This window comes from Manis javanica, chromosome 1 (genome assembly GCF_040802235.1).
Source record: "Manis javanica isolate MJ-LG chromosome 1, MJ_LKY, whole genome shotgun sequence".
Taxonomy (NCBI): domain Eukaryota; kingdom Metazoa; phylum Chordata; class Mammalia; order Pholidota; family Manidae; genus Manis; species Manis javanica.
In genome coordinates this window covers 120,099,769-120,127,531 of record NC_133156.1, presented here as the reverse complement: position 1 = coordinate 120,127,531, position 27,763 = coordinate 120,099,769, and the positions used below count along the sequence as shown (strand labels likewise).

At 41.2% G+C, this 27,763-nt stretch overlaps 1 protein-coding gene across 12 annotated transcripts in view; it reads left to right on the top strand.

Moving 5' to 3' along the window:
- The window catches only part of OSMR (oncostatin M receptor), a 66,429-nt gene that overhangs the window by 14,700 nt on the left and 23,966 nt on the right, over positions 1 to 27,763 (top strand). For 11 of the 12 annotated variants that reach the window (XR_012131514.1, XR_012131513.1, XM_017667579.3 and 8 more), the window contains 9 exons: positions 4,615 to 4,784; positions 9,260 to 9,431; positions 11,991 to 12,266; positions 13,560 to 13,689; positions 14,242 to 14,393; positions 22,689 to 22,831; positions 23,126 to 23,279; positions 25,935 to 26,011; positions 26,868 to 27,090. Coding sequence is in view for 9 of the 12 variants with exons in the window: in XM_017667579.3 (XP_017523068.1) it covers positions 4,615 to 4,784; positions 9,260 to 9,431; positions 11,991 to 12,266; positions 13,560 to 13,689; positions 14,242 to 14,393; positions 22,689 to 22,831; positions 23,126 to 23,279; positions 25,935 to 26,011; positions 26,868 to 27,090 (1,497 nt within the window). In the remaining 3 variants the exon portion in view is untranslated. Of the gene's footprint in view, positions 1 to 4,614; positions 4,785 to 9,259; positions 9,432 to 11,990; positions 12,267 to 13,559; positions 13,690 to 14,241; positions 14,394 to 22,403; positions 22,551 to 22,688; positions 22,832 to 23,125; positions 23,280 to 25,934; positions 26,012 to 26,867; positions 27,091 to 27,763 lie in introns of those variants that run through there. The other variant, XR_012131523.1, reaches the window with a different exon arrangement.

Here is a 27,763-nt window from a genome sequence, read left to right as displayed (position 1 = left end):
AGAACAAACTCTGCTGCTCACCCTGTCAGCTCCTTTTATTTAGGTCATACATGCATTTACCTGTTTTCCTCTCCATCAGTCTTTGTTTCTGCTTCCCGCCTTTCTCAGCTAAGCACGCCTGCTCTGCTAAGTAATCCTGTCTTTGCCCTCACCTGCACTGCTTGGATTTCTTTTCTCAATTTCTGCTGCATCTAACAAGTACCTACTAAACCTCCCTTCAAATGAGTGGGTCTCCTACTTAATCACCAAGCCAGGCTCAGGTCTGAACTCCATTTCAAATAACCTAGCTTCTCCTGACCAATGAGACGGAGCCAAGGCTCACTTCTGGTTAACCTGGGCACATGGCTCCAACTATAGCATTTGGGTGTATTTTATTCCAGTCTCTTGTGTTTATGTACATACAGACAGAAACAGAGATATAAAAATGGAGATTTTTTTATCAAAGTGTAATTATACTATGTATACTAGGAACATTTATACTATATATACTAATTAAAGTATATTGGGAATCAGTATACCATATATACTGGAAAATTATACTGTATATATATATACTTTAATAAATATACTTTAATATACACTTAATAAAATAATACACCATATGGTGAGAGTTTTTACCATCAGTGTTAAGTAATAACAATCATATTCATTGCTGTAGAAATAAAAACAACATCTGATTCAGTGGTTGCATAGTCTCCCTTCTTATGAACAGACAGACCATGGTTTATTTCCTTAGGTGGTATGGGGCCGGGCAGAGGAACTGGGTGTGGAGGAAAGTGGGAGGACAGTCTGATTAAATCCCCGTCTGTCTGATTCCCAAGCCTGCCCTTTTTAGCTACATTCCAAGGGAGTGTTATAGAAAGAGAGCTGGGCTCCGGACTTGTGTATGGCCTTGGGAAAGTCACTTACCTTTTTTTAACATGTTTCCTAATCTGAAAAATGGTGGGATTGGATTTAATAACCTCTAAGATCCCTTAATCTCTCTGACTTGACCTTGGCATTTCCCAAGGAAGTCCTAGATTGCTTTTGACCAAATTATTTCTGACTGATGTCTCTTGAATACCTGAGTCACCCCACACTCCCTGATGGCATACGTCCATATAAAGAGTTCCTCTTTTGCCTAAACCATTATACACAGCTTGTAGAGCTTCTAGAAATAGTTGATACTGGTAGCTGACTCATTCTTTCAGCGGCCAGTCCCTGGGTGTCAATACTGTGACAGGTGTGTTCCAGGTCTTGGTTTCACAGCCAATAAGACTCAGTCCCCGCCTTACTTAGCTCACAGCCTACGGGAGACACACACGGAATAGACCAGTACAGCGCAGAGTGACCGGGGATCAGAAAGGGGTTAGCAAAGCAGCCGCAGGCGAAGGGAATGCCCAGAAGGGCCTGTCGAGGTGTTAGGGAGGGGCCGCCCTGTAGACTCCTGAGGCCTCATGGAGACGAGAATTGAATCAGAACCTGCTAGGGGTAAGATGTTGTGCCAAGTGCTGGGGACACGAGTCCACCCAAAGATGCATCAGTCTCAACCTCTGTCCTCCAGGAATTGAATCTAGAGTACGAGGCTGACGGCAACAGACTGCCGCACCGGCGCTCGGAGACGAGGGCGGGGTTTGCCCGCACACAGCTCTCTCCAGCGCCCCTGGCTCCACGGTTATTGCAAGACACTCTCTTCCACGAGGGCCCTGTTCTTTCGTCTCTCTCCCCTTGCATCGAAGGCTTAGGAGACTCACTCAACTGATGCAGGTTTAGGGAAAGGATGAGTAACAGCTGTTGCCTTTAACTAAAGAGCTGAGAAATTTTAAGTAACAATAGAAAGGATCACCATGTTTTGGCTCTGAATGTTCAGGAATCCCAACGTACTTCTTTTACCTTTTTGAGTGAATGGGGGCTGATAAACAATTCATTCCACATAAACTAGAGCATCAGAGTGCCAACTTATTTTCAGTGGGAAAGATAACTGCGGCCCAGCCTTTTGGCGTAGACTGACTCAGAAAACTAAGTCATGTGTCATGAGGTTGATTATAGTGATGTGAATCAGGCATATTTAAAGGAATATTCTTTTAAAATCTAACATATTCTAAAAGTAATACATGTTTTCTGAAGAACATTTACAAAATTCAGAAAAGTGTAAAAAACAATTAAAATCATTTACCCTTACCATTCAGAAATAATGAATTTTTGACTTACTTCCCCCTTAAAGCTCTTTTAAAGGAACATATGTACTTAAAAAATATGGAGTGCAGAGTCCAATATGTTAAGTGCACGGAAAAAGTCAAGAAAAACGTAATTTAAACTTGGCAATGGAGTGAGAGTGGAGTTGATAGGATAGTAGGGACTTATTTCTGTATTATTTTAACATTTATCATTTTTTTTAATGTTTTGAGATGAAATTCATATCAAATTAATCATTTTATGGTTAAGGTGAACAGATCAGTGACATTTAGTGCATTCAGAATGTTGCACAACCATCACTTCGGTCTAGTTCCAAAACATTTCATCACTTGGAAACCACATAACTATAAACAGTTACTCCCTATTCCCCCCTTCCTTGAACCCCAGCAACCACCTATCTGCTTTGTCTCTCTACTGACTCACCTATTCTGGATATCTCATATAGATGGAATCTGTGTGACCCCTTTGTATCACATATAGGAAAGAAAGAAAGAAAACACGTCTTTCACTTAGCTTAATGTTTTCAAGGTTCATCTAATTAGTAGCATGTATCAGGACTTCATTCCTTTTTGTGGCTGAATAACGTTCTATCCCATGTATGTGTCACCATTTATTCATTAATCTGTTGATGGACATTTGGGTTGCTTTCACCTTTTGGCTATTGTGAATAGTGCTGCTCCAAACATTTGTGTACAAGTATTTAAGTCCCCACTTTCAGTTCTCTAGAATATAAACGTAGGAATGGAATTGCTGGTTCATATGATTCTAACTTTTTGAGGAACTATCAAAATATTTACCACAGTACGAGAGTCATTTTATATTCCCCCCCAGCAGTGTATAAGGATTCCAATTTCTGCACAGCCTTATCAGTGCTTATTACTTCCGGTTTTTAAATTAAAGCCATCCCCGCGGGTGTAAGATGTTGGCTTTTATGGGCATTTCCTTAATGACTAACAAAGCTGAGCATCTTTTTGTGTGCTTAGTTACCATTTGTATATCTTCTTTGGAGAAACATTTATATGCCCATTTTTTGAGCTGTTGCTGAGTTGCAAGACTTTTTTATGTGTTCTGAGTGCTAGATAAGTAATTCTGAAAATATTTTTCCCATTCTATAGGTTTTTTCAATTTCTTGATAATATGCTTTGCACATAAGTTTTTCATTTTGATGAAGTTCAGTTCACCTATTTTTCTTTTGTCGCTCACGCTTTTGGTGTCATATCTAAGGACCTATTGCCAAGTCCAAGGTCATGGAGTCCACACTGAGATGTTAGTCAGCACCCAAACCCTCTCCAGCACTGTGTTCACAAAGCATCACAATGGGTTTTCTGGGAAGATAGCCATCGATGACTAATGTCATGCATTTTATAGGCATTCTTGTTAATCTCACTTCCATAGAATGAATTTTCTGAGGTTTTCCTCAATTAGGAGGCTAATACCCTGTTTGGTTCCTGAAGCCTTCTTACCATGTGGGGCAGTCCCATGGACATCCTCGTGCTTGTACCCACCAGGGGAGCTACTCAGCTTTTCTGGCTCCATCTTAGACATCTGTATCCTGAGCTTGGCAAGGCACTGTGGGAGCCATGCAGCATTCTTCTCAGACATTCCATTCTGCATGGCCTTTGATTGGGCAAGACGCCCTTTCTTAACAGTTGGGGGGCAGTGCAATACAGGGGAGCACACATTTGGGTTTTAGAGAGATCTATCTTTAAATCCCATATAGTTTTGTGTAAATTGTTTGAGTTTACTGAGTTTGTTTCCTTATCTGTAAAAAGATTACTATCTCACAGTTTTGAAAGGGGTATTCATGAGACGACACCTAGCACTGTACCTGGTAGATAGTATGTACTCAGTATTGTTGCTGTTAGTTTTACCTCCCTACAAGAAAAATACCATGTGTAGAATGATGATTTTGGAACCTTTTTTTCAGTATTTAGATTGCTTCCACTTTTATTGTCAAAAGGAGATACTCTCCTGCCTTTTAAACTAGGTGCCAGAAGGTTTCAGATCACTAGGGGAAATCCCCAAAGAACTTGAAAAATGAATGCTTAGGAGATGATGTCTGCTATACCAGATTTTGATTTGCAGAAATATGAATGAACTTATAGCAAAATGTCCTCTTTATTCAGCCTTGCTATAGAGTTCTAAACCAATTAGACTCTCCAATAAAGTATGCTTTTGTTTTGTTGAACTGTTCATCAATTTATTAATTTGTTGTGTATTGTACTGACCAAGTAATTTCATTCTCTAGGCCTTATTTGCTTTGTCTGCCTAGTGATTTCTAAGTTCCCTTCCAGCTTTTCAAGGTGTCTGATTTGAGGATGCACATGTGAGCAATATTTTCCAAAGCTAAACAGTGGTGATATTGAAAAATGTAATTATCTGTGACTATTCAAACATGCTCCTATTAAATGTTATTTCCTATTTCGTCTTGTCTTTCAGTCTTGTCTGAACCTTTACCAGTGACCCCTGACTCCCTGACTGTTTCTGTCAATTCTACACATCAACGTTTGCATTTACAATGGAATGTCCACAACCTTCCTTATCAGGAATTAAAAATGATTTTTCAGATAGAGATCAGTAGAATTAACACATCCAATGTCATCTGGGTGGTAAGTATGTTTTTTGGCTCAGTATTTTTTTAAAAATCCCTTTCTGATGCCATGACTTGTCTTTTATATCCCCGCCCCACTGACCCAGCCCCCAAAAATAATCCCAGCGTGGAAACAGTTGAACTCAAAACAGTTTTTCCCAACAATTGCATTTCTGTGTTTTTAGTTAAGAGGATCTAGGACAAAGTAACATGACTACCTTAGTTTTGTAGGTGGGTAGGATGTGGTAAGAAACTAGAACATGTCCTCAGCTCTGCTCTGTCCCCTGAGGTGGTTACTGGATCTGTCCTTATGAGTACTGGATTCCAAAGGTCCATGACGATCAACCTTCTTATTCCTCTTCCCTCTTTCTTCCCTGCCCACCAGAGATTTCCCTAAATAAGACATACTAGTTGAGCAACATTCTTCTTACCAGTGTGGCTTCCTGTGAGTTCCTTTGCTTATACCATGCTGAAATGCAAAGCGCACTTTATGTTCTAGCCAGCAAAGTGGTTCTCCATGGACTGGCCATGTTGGAGAGTAACTCGTGGTATCCTTTGTTGCCTGAGTTTATGGCTTTTTCTGCAACAAATTAAGAAATCCTTAATTTCACAGTCTTTTTGCCTTTGAATTATTTGAGATAGATTTTTCACTTGATACAAATCATGGTCGGCTCTGTGCAGCTGATGCTTCCCCATCTAGTGCACAGGGACACATGGTGGTTTCTGTCAATGACCACTTATGGCTTGGGAAACCTTAATAATCTATACACACCTCATGTTTATTCATTATCCTGGGACGCTGAAGGACAGCGGAATGGTTTCTCATTGTTGGAGAACAGAGTGTTTGCCTGTAGAGAAGGAAAACATGCGAATGTGTCATCTCTGGGGACTTTCATTTGCTCAGCAGGGAGCCACTCTTCTGTCAGGAGGTGGAACCTGGGTACAGGACTCAGATGGTTAGTTCCTTTAGTAAAGCATAAAGACCACTAATTTTAAAGCCTCCGGATACTTTGCACGTTCATTATTGCATCTGAGATCTGAGTGAGTGACCTAAGTTAAATATAACTCCGTCAATTTAGGATTGATAACAGGTCTGTAACTCCATCCTGAAAGGGTAGTTTCCCCCACTGAGAGTGTAATATTCTGATTTTGAACATGGCAGTGCTTTTGTTCCCTGCCACCATCAGCACATCGCCCCACTATCTCACCTCATGCCAGCAATTTTGTATTTTTTCATATTTTTTATATTTTTGTATTTTTGATGGAGTCTCTGGTTGTTGATTTGGACCCAGTGAAATACTGAGTTAAGGTCATCTTGAGGCTAAGAATTGTCCAAGAGAAACAAATTTAAGAAAAGTGGTAGAGGAATTTGTGGAAAACTGGCACTTAACATCATTAGCAAAAACTTTAAGCTTAGATCAAGTGAATCCCAGCTCTTGTTTTTCTAAAACAGCTATTTCTGTTATTAAAAATATAATGCTAGCCATAGACCAGGTGGATCTAATTATTTTTCTAACAGTCAGTTGTTCATATCTCTTTTCACCTGAGATTCATGAAATTATTCTCTTTTCAAGGCAAAGCAGCTCATGGAACCTACTTCAGTCACTTACACTAAGGCCCAAAGAGAGCAGAGTCCCTCCTTCTCCCGTTGCATGGTCCCCACGTCACGCAGCCCAGCCCGACTCTGGCAGAGGAGACACACGGGTGCAGGGAGGCTGGTGCTGTGCTAGGCATTGTCACCAGAGCAGCAGCATCTGGGCAGGTGCTGGCCACCTGCATCCTCCCCAGGTCATCAGTGGCCACATGTCCCGGAAAGTTAATGCCGTGAGAAGCCCTTGTGTGAACCTCTCAGGCCTGAGGTCAAGGGAAGGATATAAAATCCCTTTCCAGGGGGAGAAAGCCAGCTGAGAGAGGCCACTCCTCTCTCGACCGTAATCTCCGTTTCATAGGGTGGTCCCTGTAACGCAAGCCTGACGGAGCACCCTCACTTAGGCTGAAAAGGGGCAGCTTCCTAGAATCATGTCTCAGATTATTATATTCCCAAACAAGTCCAAGGAAAAGCTTGCAGCTGGACCTGGGACTCCGAGCCACCTCCCAGAAGGCACCGGCCACTTCGAGGTGGCAGCCACTCTGTGTGGCCTCACCCCGGGGCTGGGTTCTGCCCTCGGCCTTCTAGCCACTTGCTTTGTGGTTCCATCAGTGGCCAGAGAAGGCAGGGTAGAATAACAGCTCAGGCTTGGAAGGAGGTCCGGAATGGGAGTCAGTCAGGAATGGACTCACGCCTCAGGGATGGATCAGTGACCTCAGCTGGACTTCTGTGTAAACGTGTGTGCCAGTTTCTTGTGTCTTACTGAAGTCTGCCAGGGCCAAATTAAACTTGCCACTTCAGTGAATGGAAACTGTCCAAACACAGTTCATCACATTAAAAAAAAATCACTAAATTGATGCATTCGTGTTTAATCTTCTCCATTACAAAGCAGTGAAGACCACAAAAATAAAGTTGTGGTGTGACAGAATCCACACACATAGTGTCTGGCAAAAACAGGGCCAACTGCAGATCAATAAGCTGATGAAATCTTTCAGCACAAGGCTTCAGACCATGGGCCCAGGTCCAAGCATTGTTCCAGGCTTAGGTCTATCAGTGCTGAGCAAGGAGGAGATGAACACAAAATCAGGATATCCTAAATGTGAGGCATGCGGTGCAGGGCCCTGATGAGGCACTGGGGGTTGGGGATTAGGCCTGACCTTTTTCAACAGCTGGGAACTAGGGCTGTTCGAGCCAAAGTATGAAAGTGGGTTAGAAGCTAAATTAGCATGGAGGCTGGAAAAGAATGTTCTAGGCAGATCCAACAGGTGTGAACCAAGGCCCTGAGGGAGGGAGGCTGCAAGCTCCCAGGCCTGGAAGCACTGAGCACATGGGGACAGGTGCAACGTTGGGGTGGCCACAGGACACTGGGGGTTATGCTCACATTGTGTCTTTTATCCTGAGGGCAGTAAGAAGAAGGGGAGTGGCATGATCTGACTGGAACTTTTAAAAGCCCAGTCTGGCTGCACAGTGGAGAGTAACTGGGATGGCGAAGTGTGAGTGGCAGGAGGGAAGCTGCGGGGTAGGCCCAGCAGAGAGGCACCTGGAGGGGTAGTGACAATGAGAAGGCCCGAAGCGCCTGAATTCCAGAGAGACGTGGGAGGTGAACTCCAAGCTCTGGCTTGTTGACATTACAGCAAGGTTATTACTGATACAGTTCCTTTCTTTTTCCTCTTGGTATTTTGTTTCTTAAACAAAATTTAATCAAAATGTGTTTAAGATTGCTTCTATTAAACAGTGAATGTTGCATGGATCAGGACCTCAAAACTTGTAGTTAAAATATGTTTTATAATCTAGGAATAAAGTATTGCAATAAAGTGAAATATAAGACAAACATTTTATACATCGGAGCTCTGTGAAGAGCATAAAAGGATGTGTACTCTTAGATGCCACCAGGGGACCACAGCGTTCTCACTGCAGGGCCGTCTGGTTCTGCCATGGGCACTGTTTAAGGTTAGCAGCCTGGGAAGGTAAGGCATAAGTTGACACCACAGACGAAATGCCAACAACTAACAGTATATGGGGGCCTCGGGAGATATGGGCATGAGAGGAAATTGGAGGAAGGAACAAGAAAGGCTTCACGAAGGAGTTGGGGTATGACCTGGGCTTGAAGGAAGGGACTAACTCCCACTGCAGAGGGACAGTGTGGGACACTAAACCGGGGACACTGAGCAAACACCGGGGTGTGAAAGCGTAAAGGTGCTCCTCCAGAGGAGGGAGGGGCACTGTGTCCAGGGAAGATTCCCACAGGGGAGAGGCAGGTGGAGTCAGACTGTAGACGGTCTCGGATGACGAGGTGCGGCATAAAGGAGCCGTTGAAGCCTTTGAAGTAGAAAATAGAAACACCAGAGTGTCAGAAAGATTGAGATTAAAGGCTCTGTGGGGAGAACAAACTGCAGTTCAGCTTGGATGATCTTCCCAGGAGCACAGTGTAAGGCATTCCTTTGTGACTGGAATCTTGGAGGACTAATAATTCTGACAGATGGAGCTTAAGGGAGGGAGTACGGTGTACATGGCCACCTTGCATATTTTTAAAGGAGGACTCAGTTCCCTCATCTGCAGGAGTTTTCTAAGCAGGGTCGGTGTGCCCAGCACTGTGCATGCTTCTGTCTCTGATCCCTTCCCCTAAGACTTGAGTAGCTTCAGTTTTCTCTCACTCGCTCCACATGAGCCCCGGGACTTGGAAGCCCATAAAGAAAGGGAGCTGAGTTGTCACAAAGCCGGAGGCTGTGGCTGGTTCATGGCTGAGACATCAGAGTAGGGGGACTGGCTGGTTGGGAATGACCTGCCCTTGCACACATCTTGGAGTTGCAGCAGGCTCTTAGGTGTGTGCTTCAGGGTAAGTCTAGTCAGGCCATTTTCCATGATAGCAAAGCTGTAAGTTTCCAAGTTTTTCTCTTTTTTCCTAGGAGAACTATAGCACCACCGTGAGGTGGAACCACGCTCTGCATTGGAGCTGGGAATCTGAGCTCCCTGTGGAATGTGCGACACACTTTGTAAGAATAAGGGGTGTGGTGGATGATGCCAAGATCCCCAGGCCAAGGTTCTGGAGCCATTGGAGTTCATGGGAAGAAGTGGATGGTAAGAAGTGAGGTGATAAAGAGCAAAAGGCTTTGATAGTTAATATTAAATATTTATCAGTAGTCAAAGAGTGGCAGTCCCTTTTGAGAAACTCTGGGTAGACACCGACATTATTTTACTTCGCTCCTGTTGGAACCATGAAGCAGGATGTGAAACTTGCCATCAGATGATAGACGTCTATGGTTTTGCTTCAGAATTTATTCATTGAGATAATTATGCAAATATAGATAATTTCATATTCATTTTTCCAAACATGTGAAATGTGTTTATTATAAAATGCTAAGTGAGAAAAAGGGACATAAACTGTACATACGTTTCTATGAGAACAACAAAAAGTAGTATCTACAGCAGAGGTTGAGAAGATTTTCTGTAAAGGGCAAGATAGGGAATGTTTTAGGCTTTACAGACCCTGTGTCTCAATCATGACAATTTAACTCTGCCATTGTAGCATGAAAACAGTCCTTAGCAAAGCATAAACAAATGAGTGTTCCAACAAAACTTTATTCACAAAAACTGATGATAGGCTGGAATTGGCCCAGGGGCCTTAGTTCATCAATCCCTAATGTAGAAAGAAGTGGGATCAGGGGGAAATATGGAAAAATGAAGTCAATTTTTCATTTGAGTAGTGAGATTATGGGTAAAGATGTTTTAAATATCTCTTAATTTTGATAATTTAGTTCTGTTATAATTAAAACTTAGGAGTGACTTTTGCCTCAGTTTCTTATGCTTCAGTTAAGCTTTAAGCCAATTCTAAAGCAGTGGCATTTGGTTCTCTCAACTACATATCCTGCCGATTATGTGAAATTCCTGCCAGTAGAACCATCCTTTGGTAAGGTTTATACAGATTCATTAACTCAAACTGATAACAAACACATGAACCCATGAGCAGCCCGGTGATTAGTTTAATACTGATAATAGAATTATATCTGCATTCTAGTCACTCTTTTAGGCACTGCATATATGAATTTAGTTCTCATATCAACCCCATGAAAAATGTGTTATTCTTATCCCCACATCACAGATGAGCAGACTGAGACACACATAGCTTAAAGAATCCATGCAAAGTCATCAAGCCACTGAGTGTTACGGCCAGAATTCCAGCCAGGCCAATCTGGCTTGAGAGGCCATGCTCTTAACATTATATCCTGCTGCCAAAAGAGAGACACTCTCTTTTGCCAATGGGTTTCAGCCCCAGGCAAGTTCACTATGGATCCAGTGTGACCAAAGAAATGACACTAGAACATTCCTGGGATGAAAGAGTTATAGCCAACTTTATTCCCATGGTGGCAGATCAATCACTAGAATCCCATCCACTCAGAGCGAGTCTGCACGCAGCAAGCCAGTCTCTGCTTTGGGGCCTCTCTGCCCCGCAGCCGTCTCAGTCTCTGTCCTTGGCGCTGCCACCACTCCAGCCTCTGCTTTCCTTGCAACCGTGCCATCATGTCGCCCAGAGCACTGGGCAGGGCTCTTTTGATAGAGTCAATAATGACATACTGCCCACACATGTGTTGTGAGATAGCCGACCAGGGCCAGGTGAGAATCCTGGCCACAGGAACCTTCACTTTATCCACGGACACACTTACAGAATAAGTGGAGATTAAAATGATAAGAACATTATAAATAACTTCGATAAAATGGACTAGATATCAGAACTACATCCTCCAAACTAACTCAAGAATAAATGGAAAATCTAATTATTCCTAACCCCCTAGAGCACTGGTCCTCGACCATGGTTGCACATTAAAATCACTTGGGACCTTTAAAAAAAAAGCCCACACAGCAGCCCAACAGCCTGCATGATGTGGGTGATGGTGATTTTAGTGACCCAGTGGGCCAGCAGCCAGGCTGCAACAGGCTGAGTGAGCCAGGGGAATGGAGGGACGGAACCTGAGCAGTAAGTACAGGCAGCTCCTTCAGGGAGGCCAGCTGCGGGGAGGGGGCAGGAGGGAACCTTATAATAGAAGACAGCTGAGGATTTTTATATGCTGACAGGAGAGGCTGAAATGAGTGGCTGGCATTTCTGAGAAAGTAGAAAGAGAAATGGTCTGCAGTACAATTTAGAGATCATGAAAGATAACATGGTTTGGAGCTGGACAGGCCTGGCTGGTGTGAATAGGCCTCGACACTTTCTGGGTGAACAAACTTGGGCTCAGTCCTACCTGTCCCATTGATGTGAAGTGCTAAAAATGTCATGAGATAATATCCACAGCACATGACACAGGGCCTCCCTCATGGTTATGACCAAGAGAGAGCAGCCATTGCTGTCAAAATAGCTGGACACTAGCAATGCCACAGCAACCTGCAGCAGTGACAGTGGAGGCTCTTGGGTGGTAGGGATGGTGGCAGCAGCATTTGCGTTTTCAACAGTAGGAGCCATAATAATGAGGATTGTTTCATAGGCACCAAAATTTATAGGTTTGCTGTGAAAATTTAACTCTTATTTCTCTAGGAGGTAGAGGATGCTAAAGTTACCTGTTAAGTGTGAGATGGGAGGGGGCTTGGCGTGGATGAGTGACATTCTAACTGAGCTGTCTTGTTTGTTTGTTTTTTATCTTGCAGTACGAAGTTCTCTTGGAGAAGATCCCTTGTCTGTTTTCCCTAAAGATAAGCTGGTGGAGGAAGGCTCCAATGTCACCATTTGTTATGTTTCTAGGAGCCATCAAAAGAACATATCCTGTTTTTTGGATGGTGTACAGATACACGGAGACCAACTTGACCCAAATGTGTGTGCATTCACCTTGAATAACGTCCCTTTTGTTAGGGAAACAGGGACAAATTTCTACTGTGAGATGAACCAAGGAGAGATTCCAGAAGGCATCGTTCTCTTTGTCTCAAGTAAGTGCGCACATTTTCTGTGCCCTGCTCTTCCCATTTCCTATGAAATAGATGGAATTTCCTTTACCCAAAGGCAAGTAAACATTTCTATTCATGGTCTCTATTTTCTTTTGTTTCCTAAGTGTTTTAGGAGAGACTCTGGAAAAGATACCCTTATGCAATACATGCAGGATTTCCTGTTGTTTTTTTGTCCTTACTGACAATTTTATTCCTAGAAACCAAGAGTGTTGTGAGGGAAGAAAGAGATCATGACAATTACCGCTGGGAATGTGTCCCACTTGCCTTAGCCATGCTGGGATTATGACAGGATTGTGGGGGGCAGAGAGGGGTTGCAGGCCAGGTGAACCCAGAGAGGCAGCCAGGGTTGGGCCTGGCAGACCTGGGTTTGAATCTTCTTCCTACAGCTGGATGTGCATCTTAGCCAACTTTCCTAACTTCTCTGAGCCAATATCCTCCTCTATGAAATGGGCTTTGTAATGGCTTTTGTGAGGATGAATGAACATGGACAGGGCCTGACCCTAGTATGATGGCTGCACACAGCAAGTGGAGGCCATCACTGTTTTTAACTGGGTGTGGGAATGCCAGCAACCTCCTTTGGTGGTGCCAATGGAGAGGGGACATTTTACTTTCTATGTGGTTGTGTGTGTGCATGTCCAGCGGCCTGCTGCCACATGGTAGGACAATAGCTGCGATCCTCCCTCCCTGCTGGTCCTGCCAGCCGCTGTCTCCAGTCTCCCAGACACTTGGCTCATCTGTTCCCCTTGGCACGGCCTCTAAGAACAACAGTGACTCTGGGAACTTGGGGGTGTTGCATATTCTGTGAGCTCTCAGCTCCCGGCTGCTGAGTTTAGCAGTTTTCCCCAAACCTGACTTCCTGGCATCCCAAACACGCCTGGGCTCTCTGCAAGCCACAGCATCCAAAATGAAATTCCAGGGCATACTGACGCCACTTGTTCATTCTTTCCCTTACTCGGTCTGTCATTTAGCCAGACCCAGAGAGTGCCTACTAGCAGCCACTGAGGATATATCTTCCATCAAATAGACAAAATGCAGACCTTTTGCAGAGCACTGACCATCCATCCCTGGTGATACTGCAGAAAGGCACAAGGCCAGGAAGGAGAAGGGGCCGAGATGATAGGCACCTGAAATGTGACTTCTGGGAGCTGCTGTGTGAGCCTTTCACTGTTCAGAGTGACTCTGTGGCCTCAGACCCCAAACAGCTTTCCATCTCACTTGTCTTTGAATAAGAGGATTTAACTAAGTCTTCTATCTGTTTTATCTTTGTATGAACAGAAGTACTTGAGGAGCCCAAGGACTTTTCTTGTGAAACACAGGACTTCAGGGCTTTGAACTGTACTTGGGATCCCGGGAGTGACACTGGCTTAACTAAGCATCCTTCCCAAAGCTACACTTTATTTGAATCGTAAGTTCACTCTGGTTACATTACCGACCGATTGAGTCTTCCTTGTTTGAGGTGCTTGTGACAATATCAAGAAAAGCCACATGGGATTTTGAGAATGTACTCATGTTGTGGAAAATGTGAACAAATATATTAAAACCACCCTACCAGAGTCAGAAGGAAATATTCCAGTGGTCACAAGCATACAATACTTTCTAAATGAGTTTTGTTAAAGGAAAATGTAGCATAAAAATCATGCAGTTAATGGTGAATCTTGATATAAAAATAGTTCCACCTGGTGATCCGGGTCTAGTTTCCAAAATTTTAAGAATATTCCAAGTAGATGAAAGAGGCTTCTGACCATCCACAAGGAGGAGTCAGTAATTCATCATTTAACCACATAAGTGACATTTTTTGAAACAATATTTTCAGTATTGGTATTTGTTGGTGAGGGTCAATGCTGTTTTGTGGAACATAGTTTGGAAGCCCTGCATGTGTCCCCAAAAGATTCAGGGATACACATCTGTGTTGACAAAAAAGTATAAACTCTGAAATCATTCTGTTTTTTTCTTAAAGATTTTCTGGAAAGAAGACACTTTGTAAACACAAAAACTGGTGTGATTGGCAAGTAATTCAACACTCACAGGAAATGTACAACTTCACACTGGTGGCTGAAAACTACTTAAGGAAGAGAAGTGTTAGCACTGTTTTTAACCTGACTCATCAAGGTGAGGCGAGTGTGCAGCCCGCTGTGGTCACTTACATGTCTTGGTGTGACACACCGTGTGATCAAGTGCATGTGCTGTAGATTTTTGCTCAATTCACATCTTAAGTGAAAGTGTTAACTGTACCCTCTGTTCAGTGACACTTCTCTTCATGGGTGCCCGCATGGCCTGTGGACCCCTATTTATATGTTTTGATAACAAACTATTGTAATAAGCCACAGCCTTCCACGTGCTCCTGCCACCAAGATAATTACAAGTCTAAATTATGTATGTGTGTATGTGTATTCCCATTTCTTGTGTAATCTGAAAAAATACAGTATTTTTATTTTATTTGGTTTTAATGGAGATAGAAAATATCAAGCTGAATAGTCTAGTAATTTATTTTTACATTATTATATTGCTTATATTTACCCCTATTACTGAGTGTCGCTGTAGTCCACTCTTTTTCACTGCTGTAGAGTATTTCATTATGTAAATAAACATTAAATTATTCATGCATCTCCTTTGATGGATTTTCAGGTTGTATCAAGGTTTTTGCTCTTGAGTATAGTGTTAATATGAGCATTTTTGTATAGGTATCCAGTACATACCCACAATTGTTTTTCTTGACTTTATACTCAAGAGTAGAATTGGTGAGGACATAGACAATATGAATGTTCAGCCTCTGAGATCATGCCAAATGATTACCCAGAATGGATGTACCAATTATACCCCCACCTTTGGATTCATATATTCTCTCCAAGTTGGAATTGCCATCCTTCCCATTTTTATCAGATGAATGGGTGTAAAAAGATATTTCATGATGGTTTTGATCTGCATATCCCTGAAATTGAGTATCTCTTCCTCTGTGTTGACCACATCTGTTTCCTTTTCAAGGAAATGTGGAATTCTTATGCACATTTTCACTTTTTATGGTATGTGTGTCCTTCTCCTTTTACCTTCTTAATTCTTATGCATCTTTTAGATTTTAGCTTAATCATCACTCCAGTCAGCCAACTAATTAGAGTGCTCCAGTGAAATAGGCACTGGGGACACAGCAGTGAACACAGCTGGGTAACTGCCCCTAGTGAGCTTATATGCCAGCATGGGTTGGGGGGAAGGGGTTGAGAGTAGGGAGTGGAGACATACAGGAACCATGTAAACAAGTCAATGAAAGTCAGTTCAAGCATGGATAAGTCCTATGAAGAAATAAAATTCAGGGAATGGGGTAGAGAATGAGGAGGCTGCTGCAATTAGGAGGAGGAAGTGAGAAAGAAGCAGAAAACATCTAGGGGAAGAGCGTTGAAAGTAAAAAGAACAGGATTTGAAAAGGCCATGGGTGTTTTGAGAGACAGAAAGAACATCCTTGTGTCCATACTGTGAGAGGAAGGAGACTGGAATGGCAGGCAGTGGCCAGATCACACAGCAACCTTGGCACCAGGTAAGACATTTGGGTTGGAAGGTGTTAATCAGGACAGATAAATGATGCGACTCTTGCTGTAGGAAAAAACCTCTCAGGCTGAACTGTAAGGGTGAGGGTGGAGACAGGGAGAGGGTGAGGAGGCTGTTACGGCAGTCAGGGGAGAGTCTGGATAAAAGCTGGAGTATGAAGTTGGTGGAAAGTGGTCATATTAATACACTTTGGAATGGAGTTGGTAAGACCGAGTTAGGGAAGGCATGTATATCATGAGGAGAAGGGGAATTAGGATGACTCCCAGATTTTTGGCCTAAACAACTGGGCAAATATTGGAACTGTTTCCTGAAATGGGAAGGATATTGGGGAAGAGCAGCTCTGAGCAGAATAGAGTTCTGTTTTAGCCATGTGCGGTTCAAGATGGCTTTTAGATATCTAAATGGAGCTGGTTGAGACCATTGGATATAGAGTTTGCAGAGCATGGAAGACGTCTGGGATGAATTAGAACTGAGAGTCATCAACCTGTAGATAGTGATCAAGAAAGGAGATAAAAGAGATGAAGGCTCAGGACAGGGCCTTCTCGAACTCCATCTTTTACATCAAATGCCCCTTTTATACTTTCATAGTTGTCACCTCGGTTTCAATGTTGTGTTTGTTTTTCTGGGTATTAATTCATGTTTCCTCCCATGTTGCACTTTGAAGGGGAGGGCCATGAGTAGTCCTGTTTTAATGCCATCTGACAATTACTCTTTTTATTGGCATATTCAGACCACTTTTATTTAACATAATTATTGACGTGGTTGGACTCAAGTCTGCTATTTTACTATTTATTTTCTCCTTGGTCCTTCTGTCTTTTGTTTCTCTGTTCTTCCTATTCTGACCCCTTTTGGATTATTTTGAATATTTTTTAGTATTCAATTTCAATTTTATCTACTAGCTTTTTCCTACATCTCTTAGTATTCCTTTTTTTTCCACTACAGATGACTACTATGTGTTAATAATCTTTTACAATTTTCTTAGCGTTGCTGCTTAAGCATTTTAAGTAAAATGCAGAACCTTAATAACCATATCTCTTACTTTACCCTCCCCTACTGAGGAAGGGTGTAATTACTATATGGATTACATCTACATACACTAGAAGTCTCACTAGACAATGTTATAATTTTTGCTTTCAACCTTCATACATATCTTATAAATGAGGACAAAGTAGTCTTTTATATTTTCCTAGATATTCACCATTTCTGTTGTTCTTTCATAAGTGAAGATAGGAGTTTCTCTTTCATATCATTTCCCTTCAACCTGAGGAACGTCCTTTAGCATTTCTTTTAGAGTAGTTCTGCTGGTGAGAAATTCTTAATTTTATTTCATCTGAGAGTGTCATTATTTTGCCTTCAGTCCTGAAGCTAACTTTTACTGGATATAGAATTCTGGGTTTAGACCTCTTTTCTCTGAGCACTTTCAGATTTCTGGCCTCCATGGTTTCTGATGTAAAAATGTGTGGTCATTTGAAGCATTGCTCTGTAGGTAATGTTTTATATTCATCTAGTTGCCTAAAAGTATTTTATTATTATTGAAATATACTTGGTATGCAATATTATATTGGTTTTAGGTGTACAACATAGTGATTCAATAATTACATACATTACAAAATGCTCACCCTGATAAGTGTAGTTACTGTCACCATACAAAGATATCACAATATTAGTGACTATATTCTCTATGCTTTACTTTCATCCCCATGACTAATTTATTTTATGATTAAAAGTTATACTTCTTTATTCTCTTCATCTGTTTCACCCACCTCCCCACACCCCTCCCCTTATGGCAATCACGTGTCTGTTCTCTGTGTTTATGAGTTTATTTCTGTTTTATTTGTTTATTCATTTGTTTATTTTTTAGATTCTACTTATAAGTGAAATCATATAGTATTTGTCTCTGTCCTTAGTTGGCATGATATTCTCTAGGTCCATCCATGTTGTCACAGATGGCAAGATTTCATTCTTTTATATGACTGAGTAATATTCCATTGTATCTATATACTACATCTTCTTTATCCAGTCATCATTTGAGGGACATGTTGGTTGCTTCCAGATTTTGGGATTGTAAATAATGCTGCAATAAACATAGGAGTGCATGTATCTTTTCAAAGTAGTGATTTTATTTTCTTCAGGTAAATTCCCAGCAGTGGAATTACTGGGTCATATGGTATTTAAATTTTTAGGTTTTTGAGAAACCTCCATACAGCTTTCCATAGTTGCTGCACCAGTTTGCATTTCCACCAATAGCATATGAGGTGAATCCTTTATCATTATAGACTGTCCTTCTTCATCTCTTGTTACAATCTTTGTTTTAAAGTCTGTTTTGTCTGATATAAGTACTACTTCTGCAGCTTTTTTTTCCACTTCCATTTGCATGGAATATCTTTTATATCTCTTAACTTTCAGTCTGTATAGGTCTGAAATATGTCTCTTATGGGCAGTCTCTTGTATAGATGGGTCTTGTTTTTTAACCATTCAATCCTTGTGTCTTTTGATTTGATCATTTAGTCCATTTACATTTCGTGAAATTATTAATTGGTATATACTTCTTGCCATTTTATTAAATGTTTTCTTATTGTTTTTGTAGTTCTTTTTTGCTCCTTTTCTTGTTCTGTTCCCTAGTACATGATGACTTTCTTTAATGATATGCTTAGATTCTTTCTTTCTTATTTTTTGGTTATCATAGGGTTTTGGTTTGTGGTTACCATGAAGTTCATACATGACATCCTACCGATACAGCAGTCTATGTTAAGTTGATGGTTGCTTAAGTTTGAATGCATTCTAACAGCCTACAATTTTACTCTCTTTCCTCCACATTTTGTCTATGATTTTACAGCTTTGTATTTAGTGATTCTTGTAACTAATTTTTTCAATATAGTTTTCTATACTACTTTTGTCTTTTAATCTTCATACTAGCTTTTAAGTGATTGATCTACCACCTTTACTATGTTTTTTTTTAACAGTGAAACTTTTTTCCCTTATGTAATTTTCTTATTATGGCCTTTTCTTTTCCTTTTAAACAAGTCCCTTTAACATTTCTTGTAAGGCCAGTTTAGTGGTGCTGAACTACTTTAACTTATGTATCTGAGAAACTCTTTATCTCTCCTTCGATTCTGATGATGACCTTGCTGGATAGAATATTCTTGATTGTAAGTTTTTTCCTTTCAGCCCTTTCAGTAAAGTTTCTGCTGAAAAATCAATTTATAACCTCATGGGATTTCCCTTGTAAAGAACTCATTGCTTTTCTCTTGCTGCTTTAAGACTCTCTGTCTTTCATAGTTGCCATTTTAATTATTATGTGTCTTGGGAGGACCTCCTAGGGTTCATCTTGTTTGAGGCTGTTAGTGACTCCTAAAACTTGGATGTTTGTTTCTTTCCCCAGGTTAGGAAAAGTTTTCACCTATTATTTTTTCAAGTAAGTTTTCCACCCCTTTCTTCTCTTTCTGATACTCCTGCAATGCAAATGGCAGGTGTGGTTAACCTATGTCTCTCGAAAGTCTATTAACCTTTCTTCATTTTTAAATTCTTTTCTCAAGAATGTCTCTCTTAACCTATCTTCATTTTTAAATTATTTTTCTGTTCAGCCTGTATGCTTTCCATTATGTCTTCCAGATTGCTGATCCATTCTTCTGCATCCTCTAATGTGCTCTTGATCCTCTCTAGTGTATTTTTTTTTCATTTATTGTATTCTTCAATTCTGATTGTTTTTTTTAATATTTTCTTTCTCTATTGAAGTCCTCCCAGAATTCATCAATTCTCTCATTTCCAGTGAGCATCTTTATAACCATTGCTTTGAACTCTTTATCTGGTAGATTGCTTAAATCCATTTCATTTAGTTCTTTTTATGAAGTTTTGTCTTGTTCTTTCATTTGAAGCATATTCCTCTGTCTCATTGTGTTTGACTTTCTGTTTGTTTCTATGAATTAGGTGAAACAAGTGCTTCTTCCAGTCTCAAAGGAGTGGCCTTGAAGGAGTGTAGGATGTCCCCTGGGTGGTTTGTGTATGCCTGGTGGCTTTTCTGGCTGGAGGCCAGGTGAGCACAGTCTGGGGAGTCCTACTATTCACTAAGCCAGGGCTGCCCTGGCAGGGGTGGTTTTGGCTGGAGGGGCATGCAGTCCAGGGAGGTTCCACTGTGCACAAGGCAAAGAAGCCTTGGTGGGACGCCTGGATCTCAGGCAGCATATTGTGGCCTAAGCAAAGGGAAAGGGTAACCTCAAGGGATGTTTGGAGCTGGTGTGGGCATCCAGAGCATGCTCCCCTGCATGCTAGCAATGTGCATAGTAACATCATAAATGAGGGTGCTGGCCAGCACCTCTGATACTGGAGAGAGTTCGAGTTCCCCTGCGGTTTGGTGGATTCTAAGTTAGTAAGGCTTCTCTTACTTACAGTCTAGTTGCCCTTTAAACTGCAGTCATTTTTATCTGTGCCACAGGGTACGTGAATCTGCACACAGGTCCTTCCATGATATCCTTCCCTGCTGCATGTCACTTCACAGGGAATGAGATTCTTGTTGTTACTGTGTCTCTGATTTCCTGCCATTTCTCATGTGGTCCTCCTATTCTTCATTCTATAGAAGCTGTTTGTTCAGCCCTCAGTTCTTCCTTAGGAGGAATTGCTGTGTATCATGTAAATAGATTTGTTGTGTACATGGGATGAGGTGGGTTCAGGCTCTTTACACATTGCCATCCTGGACCTCTGAGTTCATTTATTTTCTTTCTTTTTTTTTTTTAACAGTTTGATTATGAGGTGTCTGTGTGTAGTTTTCTTTGAATTTATCATTCTCTGAATTTCTTGAATATGTAACCTTATGTAGATAACCAGATTTTGGGATTTTCTGCCATTATTTATTTAAGTAGTTCTTTATGCCTCTCTCATGATGTTGTTAAAATTTTATTGTTCAAGGCCCCTGAGGCTCTCTTCATTTTTTTCCAGTCACTTTTTTCTCTCTGGTTTCCAGATTGGATAATTTCCATGATCTCTCTTCAAGACCTTCTTGATTATTATGTGTCTAGATACATTTCTTTGGTTTTATTCTGTTTTAAGTTTTTCCTGAACTTCTTGAATCTTCAGATTAAAGTCTTTCACCAGGTTTAGGAAGGTTTTAGCCATCGTTTCTTTAATATAGCACTTTTCCTCCTTTCTTTCTGGGACTCTAACAAATGTTAGAAACATTGTTATCCTATATCTCCCTGAGGCTAAGTTCACTTTTTAAGATATCTTTTCCTCCCTGCTCCTCAGGTTGAGCAATTTCTATGATCTTCCTTCAATATCACTCTTTCCCCAGTCATTTCCATTCTATTACTGATCCTATCAAGTTAGTTTTCTATTCCTTTTATTGTATTTTGCAGGTCTGAAATTTCCATTTCATCCTTTTTATCTTCTATTTCTTTGAAATTTTGTATTTTCCATTTGTTTTGAAAATGTTTCTGAATCTTGGGACAACTCTTTTTTATTCGTTTTTTCAAAGTCTTTGACAGATAATTCCAAACCTGTGTCACCTTGTTGGCATCGGTTGTCTTTTCCCATATGAGTTGAGATTTTCCTGGTTCTTCGAAAGCTGAATAATTTTGGATTTTATCCTGGACATTTTGAATATCATGTTGTGAGGCTTTGGATGTTGAGATCCCATGGAGAATATGGATAGTTTAGTTTTCGCCGACAATTGATCTTGCTAGGTGCAACCTGCAAGTTTCCACCTGCCTTTTGCGGGCTGTGGTTCCAATATCAGTTCAGTTTTCAAAGCCTTAGCAGTGCTTTTCAGATCTGTTCCATCTGAGTGCCTCCCAGTGCCCAGTCTGGGACCTGGGCAATGGTCTGCCAGTTTAGTTCTTAAAGTCTTTGATATGCTAAGATCAGATCCACACATGGACAGCTGGGAAGTGAGCACAGAGTTCATAACTAATTTTATAGAGTTTCTTTCTCAAGTACCTACTTTTCCATGATCTCCCTAGTATTTTTCAGTTTTCTGGTATTCTCACTTTTGATTATCCAGCCCAGAATCTGTGACTTTACTTACCCATTCTGGCACTCACTTCCACTACCATTCCAAATGTTAGGGGGACTGGTTCTTTAAAAATGGTCAACTCACTGCCAGTTCAGCAGTAGTTCAAATTCTGGTCTTCTCCAATCTGCCTGCTGATGTTTTAACTTTCAGAGTCCTCAAATAGCCGCATTATGAATTCTATTCATTATGAAAACTGCGTTCAGTGGGATAGACAAGATGAGGGGTGCTTTCCTCATCTTTTCAAGACCTGAACCTCATCTAGTTAGTTTTTTTATTTCAAATATATTACTTGGTTTCAAAATGTCCATTTAATTTTTTTTTAAACAACATAATTTCAATTTCTCTTTTGAGAAATGTTTTCATTTCAAATGTGTTTACTTGTATGTTACAGATCTGTTTTAAAATCTTTAATAACTAACAATATGGGTGCCATCTCAAGGTTGGCATCTATTGTCTTTTCCCTTGGAAATTGGTGATATTTTGGGGGGTTTTGTATGTTGAATAAGTTTGGATTTTATCTTTGACATTATTAATGTTATTTTAGTTAGACTCTGGGTTCTTCTATATTCTCCCCACAGGCTACTTCTCCACATTTTGACTCTCCTCCACAGCCTTCCTGCTTTTGTTTAAGAGTCTTCAGGTGGTTTCTTTTTGTATTTGTTCAGAATTTCTCTAATACAACCACTGAGAGAGAAAGTCTATAATTTGCTTACTCCATCTTGGCTGTAAGTCTGGTTTTGTTTTATATTTTCTCAAAAACAAAAAAATACTTTTGAATAAGTAAATGAAGAAATAAACTGCCCATTTATCAAAATCTGTTTGGATCTGAGCCTGAATTTTTTTTTTTTTACTTTTTTTGGCAGTTCGCCCAATGAATCCCTTTAATGTAAGTTTTAAAAATGTACATGCCACAGAGGCCACCGTGATGTGGAAGGCACACTCCATTGGAAATAATTTTATACTGTTGTGTCAGGTTGAACTCAACAGTGAAGGAAAAGTGATACAAGTAAGAACACTGCTTAATTTTCTATTTTCAAAAAATTTCTTGTTGTCCTGAACAGAGAGACTGCTGAGTAAAATCTCTTTAAACTCTTATTTCTGCGTGGTTCAAACGGCACAGGTAATCTGTTTTAAAAAATCCATGAAATAAGTCATAAACTTTTACAGTTGGGCAGATGGGCTTAGACATTTATTTTGCCAAGGAAAACTAGTCTTACCCCAAATCAGAAGGTGCCACATCATGACTGGCTTTGCAACGAAGTATGCCCACTAATACCTGTGGTCTTTGTTTTTTTTTAAGCAACACAATGTTTCCATCAAGGTGAATGGTGAGTACCTCTTAAGTGAACTGAAGCCTGATACAAAGTATGTGACTCGGGTGCGCTGTGCTAATGCCAACCACTTCTGGAAATGGAGTGAATGGACTGGTCAAAACCTCATCACCTCTGAAGCTGGTATGTTCAGCTCCATATCGTTTAACTCAAGGATCTAAACTGACTCATGGGAGTTGGGTTGGCTTCCCCGAGAGGTTTTGAAGCTGGATACTGTCTTTTTTAAAAAAATGAATTAAATGCCTGATTAGATAGGAGTGGGAAGACATCCACCTTAAATATTTGCCATCAGTGTTATTTCTGTTGCGCATTTTCTCTCTCATCTTTGGTTTTGCCAAAATAGTTTCTAAGCTACTGGTATTGCTGGATTCTCGCTGGATGTGGGGCTGTGTAAATTAATATATACTTTTAATTCAGGACTGGGGATAAATGTAATGGCATTTGGAAATGCATTTGAAATGTAATGTTAGTTAGAAACATATATTGTTAAGTCATTTGTTCAGCACAGCAAACTGGGGCCTATCATGCTTTCAGTGGTAGTTTCCTGAATATTGACTGAACAGAGCTTTTCTCCCAAACACTATGTTTGAGCTCAAATAGGCCTCGGTAAACTAGACGGCCCAGCCCTGCTTTGACTTCCTTCCAATTTGAGATAATAAAATATTGTTGCCCAGGTTATAGATGAAGCAACTTGGGCCCATATATTGGAGATACATGCCTAGTTTCAAAGTTAATGAATGGCAGACATAACAACAATAGTAACAGCAGTTAACATTTATTAAGTGTTTAGTATGTGCCAACCATAGCTCAAAGTACTTGCTGTGTTTTTACCTTTTAATTCTCAGAGCATGGAATAGGGACTATTATTATCCTCTCTGTATATAGATGAGAAACTTGAGGCACAGAGAGCGTAAGTAATTCAGTTGGCTGACCCGTTACCCCCACTCATACCCAGGCCACCTGACCCCAGAGCGACACTCTGAGCCAGGCCTGGATTCTGTATGCTGTCTCTTGGCAGTGTTACTCCAACCTTGAGGTCTTGTTGATCCAATCCCTGGCTACTTTACTGCCGAAGGAAGGATTGTATATACTTGTTTTATGCTACCCCATCCTACGGTTTGTGTTTGTAGGCTGGCAGGGCCCTTTCTGTTTCTGCTTAGGGGGCCATTGTAAAGCAGTACCTCTAACGGGGGTGGTGAGGGCAGTGTATCAGAATCTGGACACGGGTTGGGCACCAATTGCACTCAGGAGGCCTATTCTCCTTGTCTGGCATTCCTGCCATCCTCACATCCCTCTCTGCCTCCACTGAGGCTCCAGTCATTTTTCCTAAGGGAGTAGACTCCTCAGCCATCCCTGCCGCAGAAAGCCCTGTCCCTGAGAGTAATGCAGTACATGCCTCAGTTGTGATTCATGGAAGAATTTTTACTTTAATATACTGCTTGGCTCTGGGTTTTTAACTTTTTTTTGCAAAGTTATTCCAACATTATTAAGTGCAACAGGAAAATGGCCAAAGGACAGAGTTTTTAGCAAATTGCATTTACTTTATAGTATAATCAATCTGAAAATACTTAAATTTTGCTTTGATGGTTACAGGAAAATGAGATGAATCTACTGATGATCAATCTATAGATATATACGTTTTTAACCTCTGATAACACTTTGCTTAATGCTGGAAAATTCACTATTCATGTGCATTATGATCATTTTTAAGTATAATCATAGTGAGCAGAGTTCAATGATACCATGCTAGAAATTATAATGACCTCAATAGAGAACACAGTCACTGCATTCTATACACTGTGTGCTTTCCTCACAAACACTAATTTATAAACCAGCTGAAGATGTTGCATTGAGATTCAAGTCCCAGGTTGTTCCCGAGTATTGCAGTAAGTTTTTATTTAATACTAGCTCCTCCAATGGCTTATTTATTAGCAAACTGAAATCTGCCTCCCATAGATTAAAAAAAACATATGGTTCCTTTAAGTTGAGGAGAAACTGTCAGCAACTAAAAGAACAGAGGCCTGACTTCCATTTCAATTATTGGGGACAGTAAACTCTATTTTTATAAAACAGAGAGCCAAATCTTGGTGTTATGTTCCAAAGCAATTCTTCTTGCACAGAAATATTTTGAATCAAATCACTTGTCCTACACCTTACCTGTGAGAAAGACAAGGAAGCTCACAGCTTCTACATCAGAGTGCTGAGAGACAGGGGCCAGGTGCCCTGCTTGTGCACAAGAGGCTGAGCCAAGAGCCAGGGCAATGGGAAGTGATATGGCCCTCCCAGTGGGGGCGGCAAGGAGGGGCTCCCAGGCCGGGACTCCAGCGAGCGGGCCAGCGAACTTGGGGAGGAGTGTGCCCACCCCCAGGGCTCTCTGGGCACCTTCATTACAACCTTTGCAAATGCAAGGCGATGACAATGGTGTTGCTCTGGTCTAGAAATTCCTAACATAGGAAATATTTCCTAGAATTGGTCTAACTGGTGAATGATTCCAAAATTATTTGGTGGCTTCCAGAAGCTCCAGCTTGATGTTCATAAGGCCTTGCAGTTTGATGTCTTGTTCAGAAGCAGCAGACCTTTTGTGAAGCACCTACAGTGTCCACCTGGGAGTGAACAGTGTGGCCACAGACAAGGAGGGTAGAAGTCACAGAGAGTGAAAGAGAGGCAAGCCTCAGCTAGGACAGGTCACTGTCACCTTATTGACTGAACTAGAAAAAGGTTGAATGTATTATTCTACATACATATTGTGACACAAAGCTTGTGTTTCATTAATTTCAGCCCCCTCAGAGGCTCCTGATGTCTGGAGAAAGGTGAAGTCAGTGCCAGGATGTCATATGGTGACTTTATTCTGGAAGGTAAGAGTCATGGATTCAAAAAGACAGTTGTTTGGCACTATGTCTTCCGTTGTAAAATTGGATATTGGTGCAGCCCTTCCAATTGGGAAGGATCTTAACCTGAACCTGGTTGAAGGTCTTACCCAGTGGAGGAATCCCGGCTCCACAACCTTGTCCCAAATGCTCGGACTGCTCCTTCCTTGACAACCCATCACATGGACAGCCAGTTCTCACTCTTAGAGCCTGCACCTCTGTACCTCCTTCTCAGCCTGCCCCTAACTTTTGCAGGGCCCAGAATAGGTGGAGAAGCACATACTGTAGTCAAAAGGTGTAAATATTTAAATACTCATAGTATTTATGTCTGAAAGTTGTGAGTCAAGCTAAAAAACTGTAATACAGAATATACTTTGTCCTTCTCCCTAGACTAATATGCCTTCAAGAGCACCTGGAAAGCCAGGTTTGTGTCCACCACTCTGATTCCCCAGCTGTGCTGGCCATGCTGGGAGAGTTGGTCCTGGCCACTGCCTGCCCTGCTTTTCTGCCCTCTCCACAAGGAGCCCTGTGCACTCACATGTGGCCACACCAGGCTGTATGTCCAGGGTCTGTCTACACCCCAGCAAACAGCCACTTCCAGCCAGTTCTTAGGTCTGGGCTGCATACACCAGGGGTACTGTCTGTCCTGTTCTCCGCTCAACTGTAGTTAGAGCAGAATGCCTGATTTCAGGCTTGGTTTAGAGGGTTATTGTCTCTATTAAATGGCTTTAATTTGCTGGGGAAGGGGGTGTGTATAAGGTAACTGAGAAAAGATGAAAAAGTAATGATGCAAACTCCTTGCAGAGGAGTCTCTTTTGACATGATCATCAATATATTTTTTCAGCCACTACCAAAATGGCATGCCAACGGGAAGATTCTGTTCTATAATGTAGTTATAGAAAACCTAGGAGAACCATCCAAGTCAAAGCTTCTCTCCATTCCTGCTCCGGCCAATGGCACAGAACTAACCCTTGACGAGGGTTCTTACCAAATCCACATCACAGCTAATAACAGTGTGGGCACCTCTCCTGCTTCAGTAATTGTTATTCCTGGAGACCTTGGAAACAGTGAGTTTTGTTTCATTTTGTTTTTATTCGCTAGGAAAAAAAATGTTGATGGTGTCATTTGATACAGATAGATAAGTTGGAAAAACAGTAACTTAGGGAGACAAAATGTCTAGTTGCCAAACACTGTTAGTCCTTTTCTTTTGGTCCAAGTGTGTCAAGTGGTTTCCTAGGACTGTTTTCCTCAGTGTGGGAGGGAAGAAATTTCAGAAATAGCTCAGACCCAAACTTGGAAAATTACTGCAAATTTACTCATGTAAATGGAACATCAACAGTCTTAACTGAGAGTTAGAGTTGGTATCAATGTGCTTTGTAGCTTATGAAATATGAGTCACATTTATTATTGTAAAATATTTTGTCTGTCTTTGTTACCTATGAAGAGCCCATTAGCATTTCCACAGATCGTAAGAACTGTCATCATCTTTCAAGACAAGTTTGCTGAAGCTGTAGCATCAAAGATGATAACTGGCTAATCCCTTAGTAGTGATGTTAATTTCCTTTTGGGGAGCTGTGTAAAGAGGTTGGATATGCTGTTTCCCCCTGGCCCAACACACACACAGTAACACATTGTGAGACAGTGAACACTTGGACACAATATAGTTGTTCATATTCATGAACCTTGTAATAATGTCACCTTCAGTTGCTGCTATTAAATTTTCAGACCTGCTAATGGTTA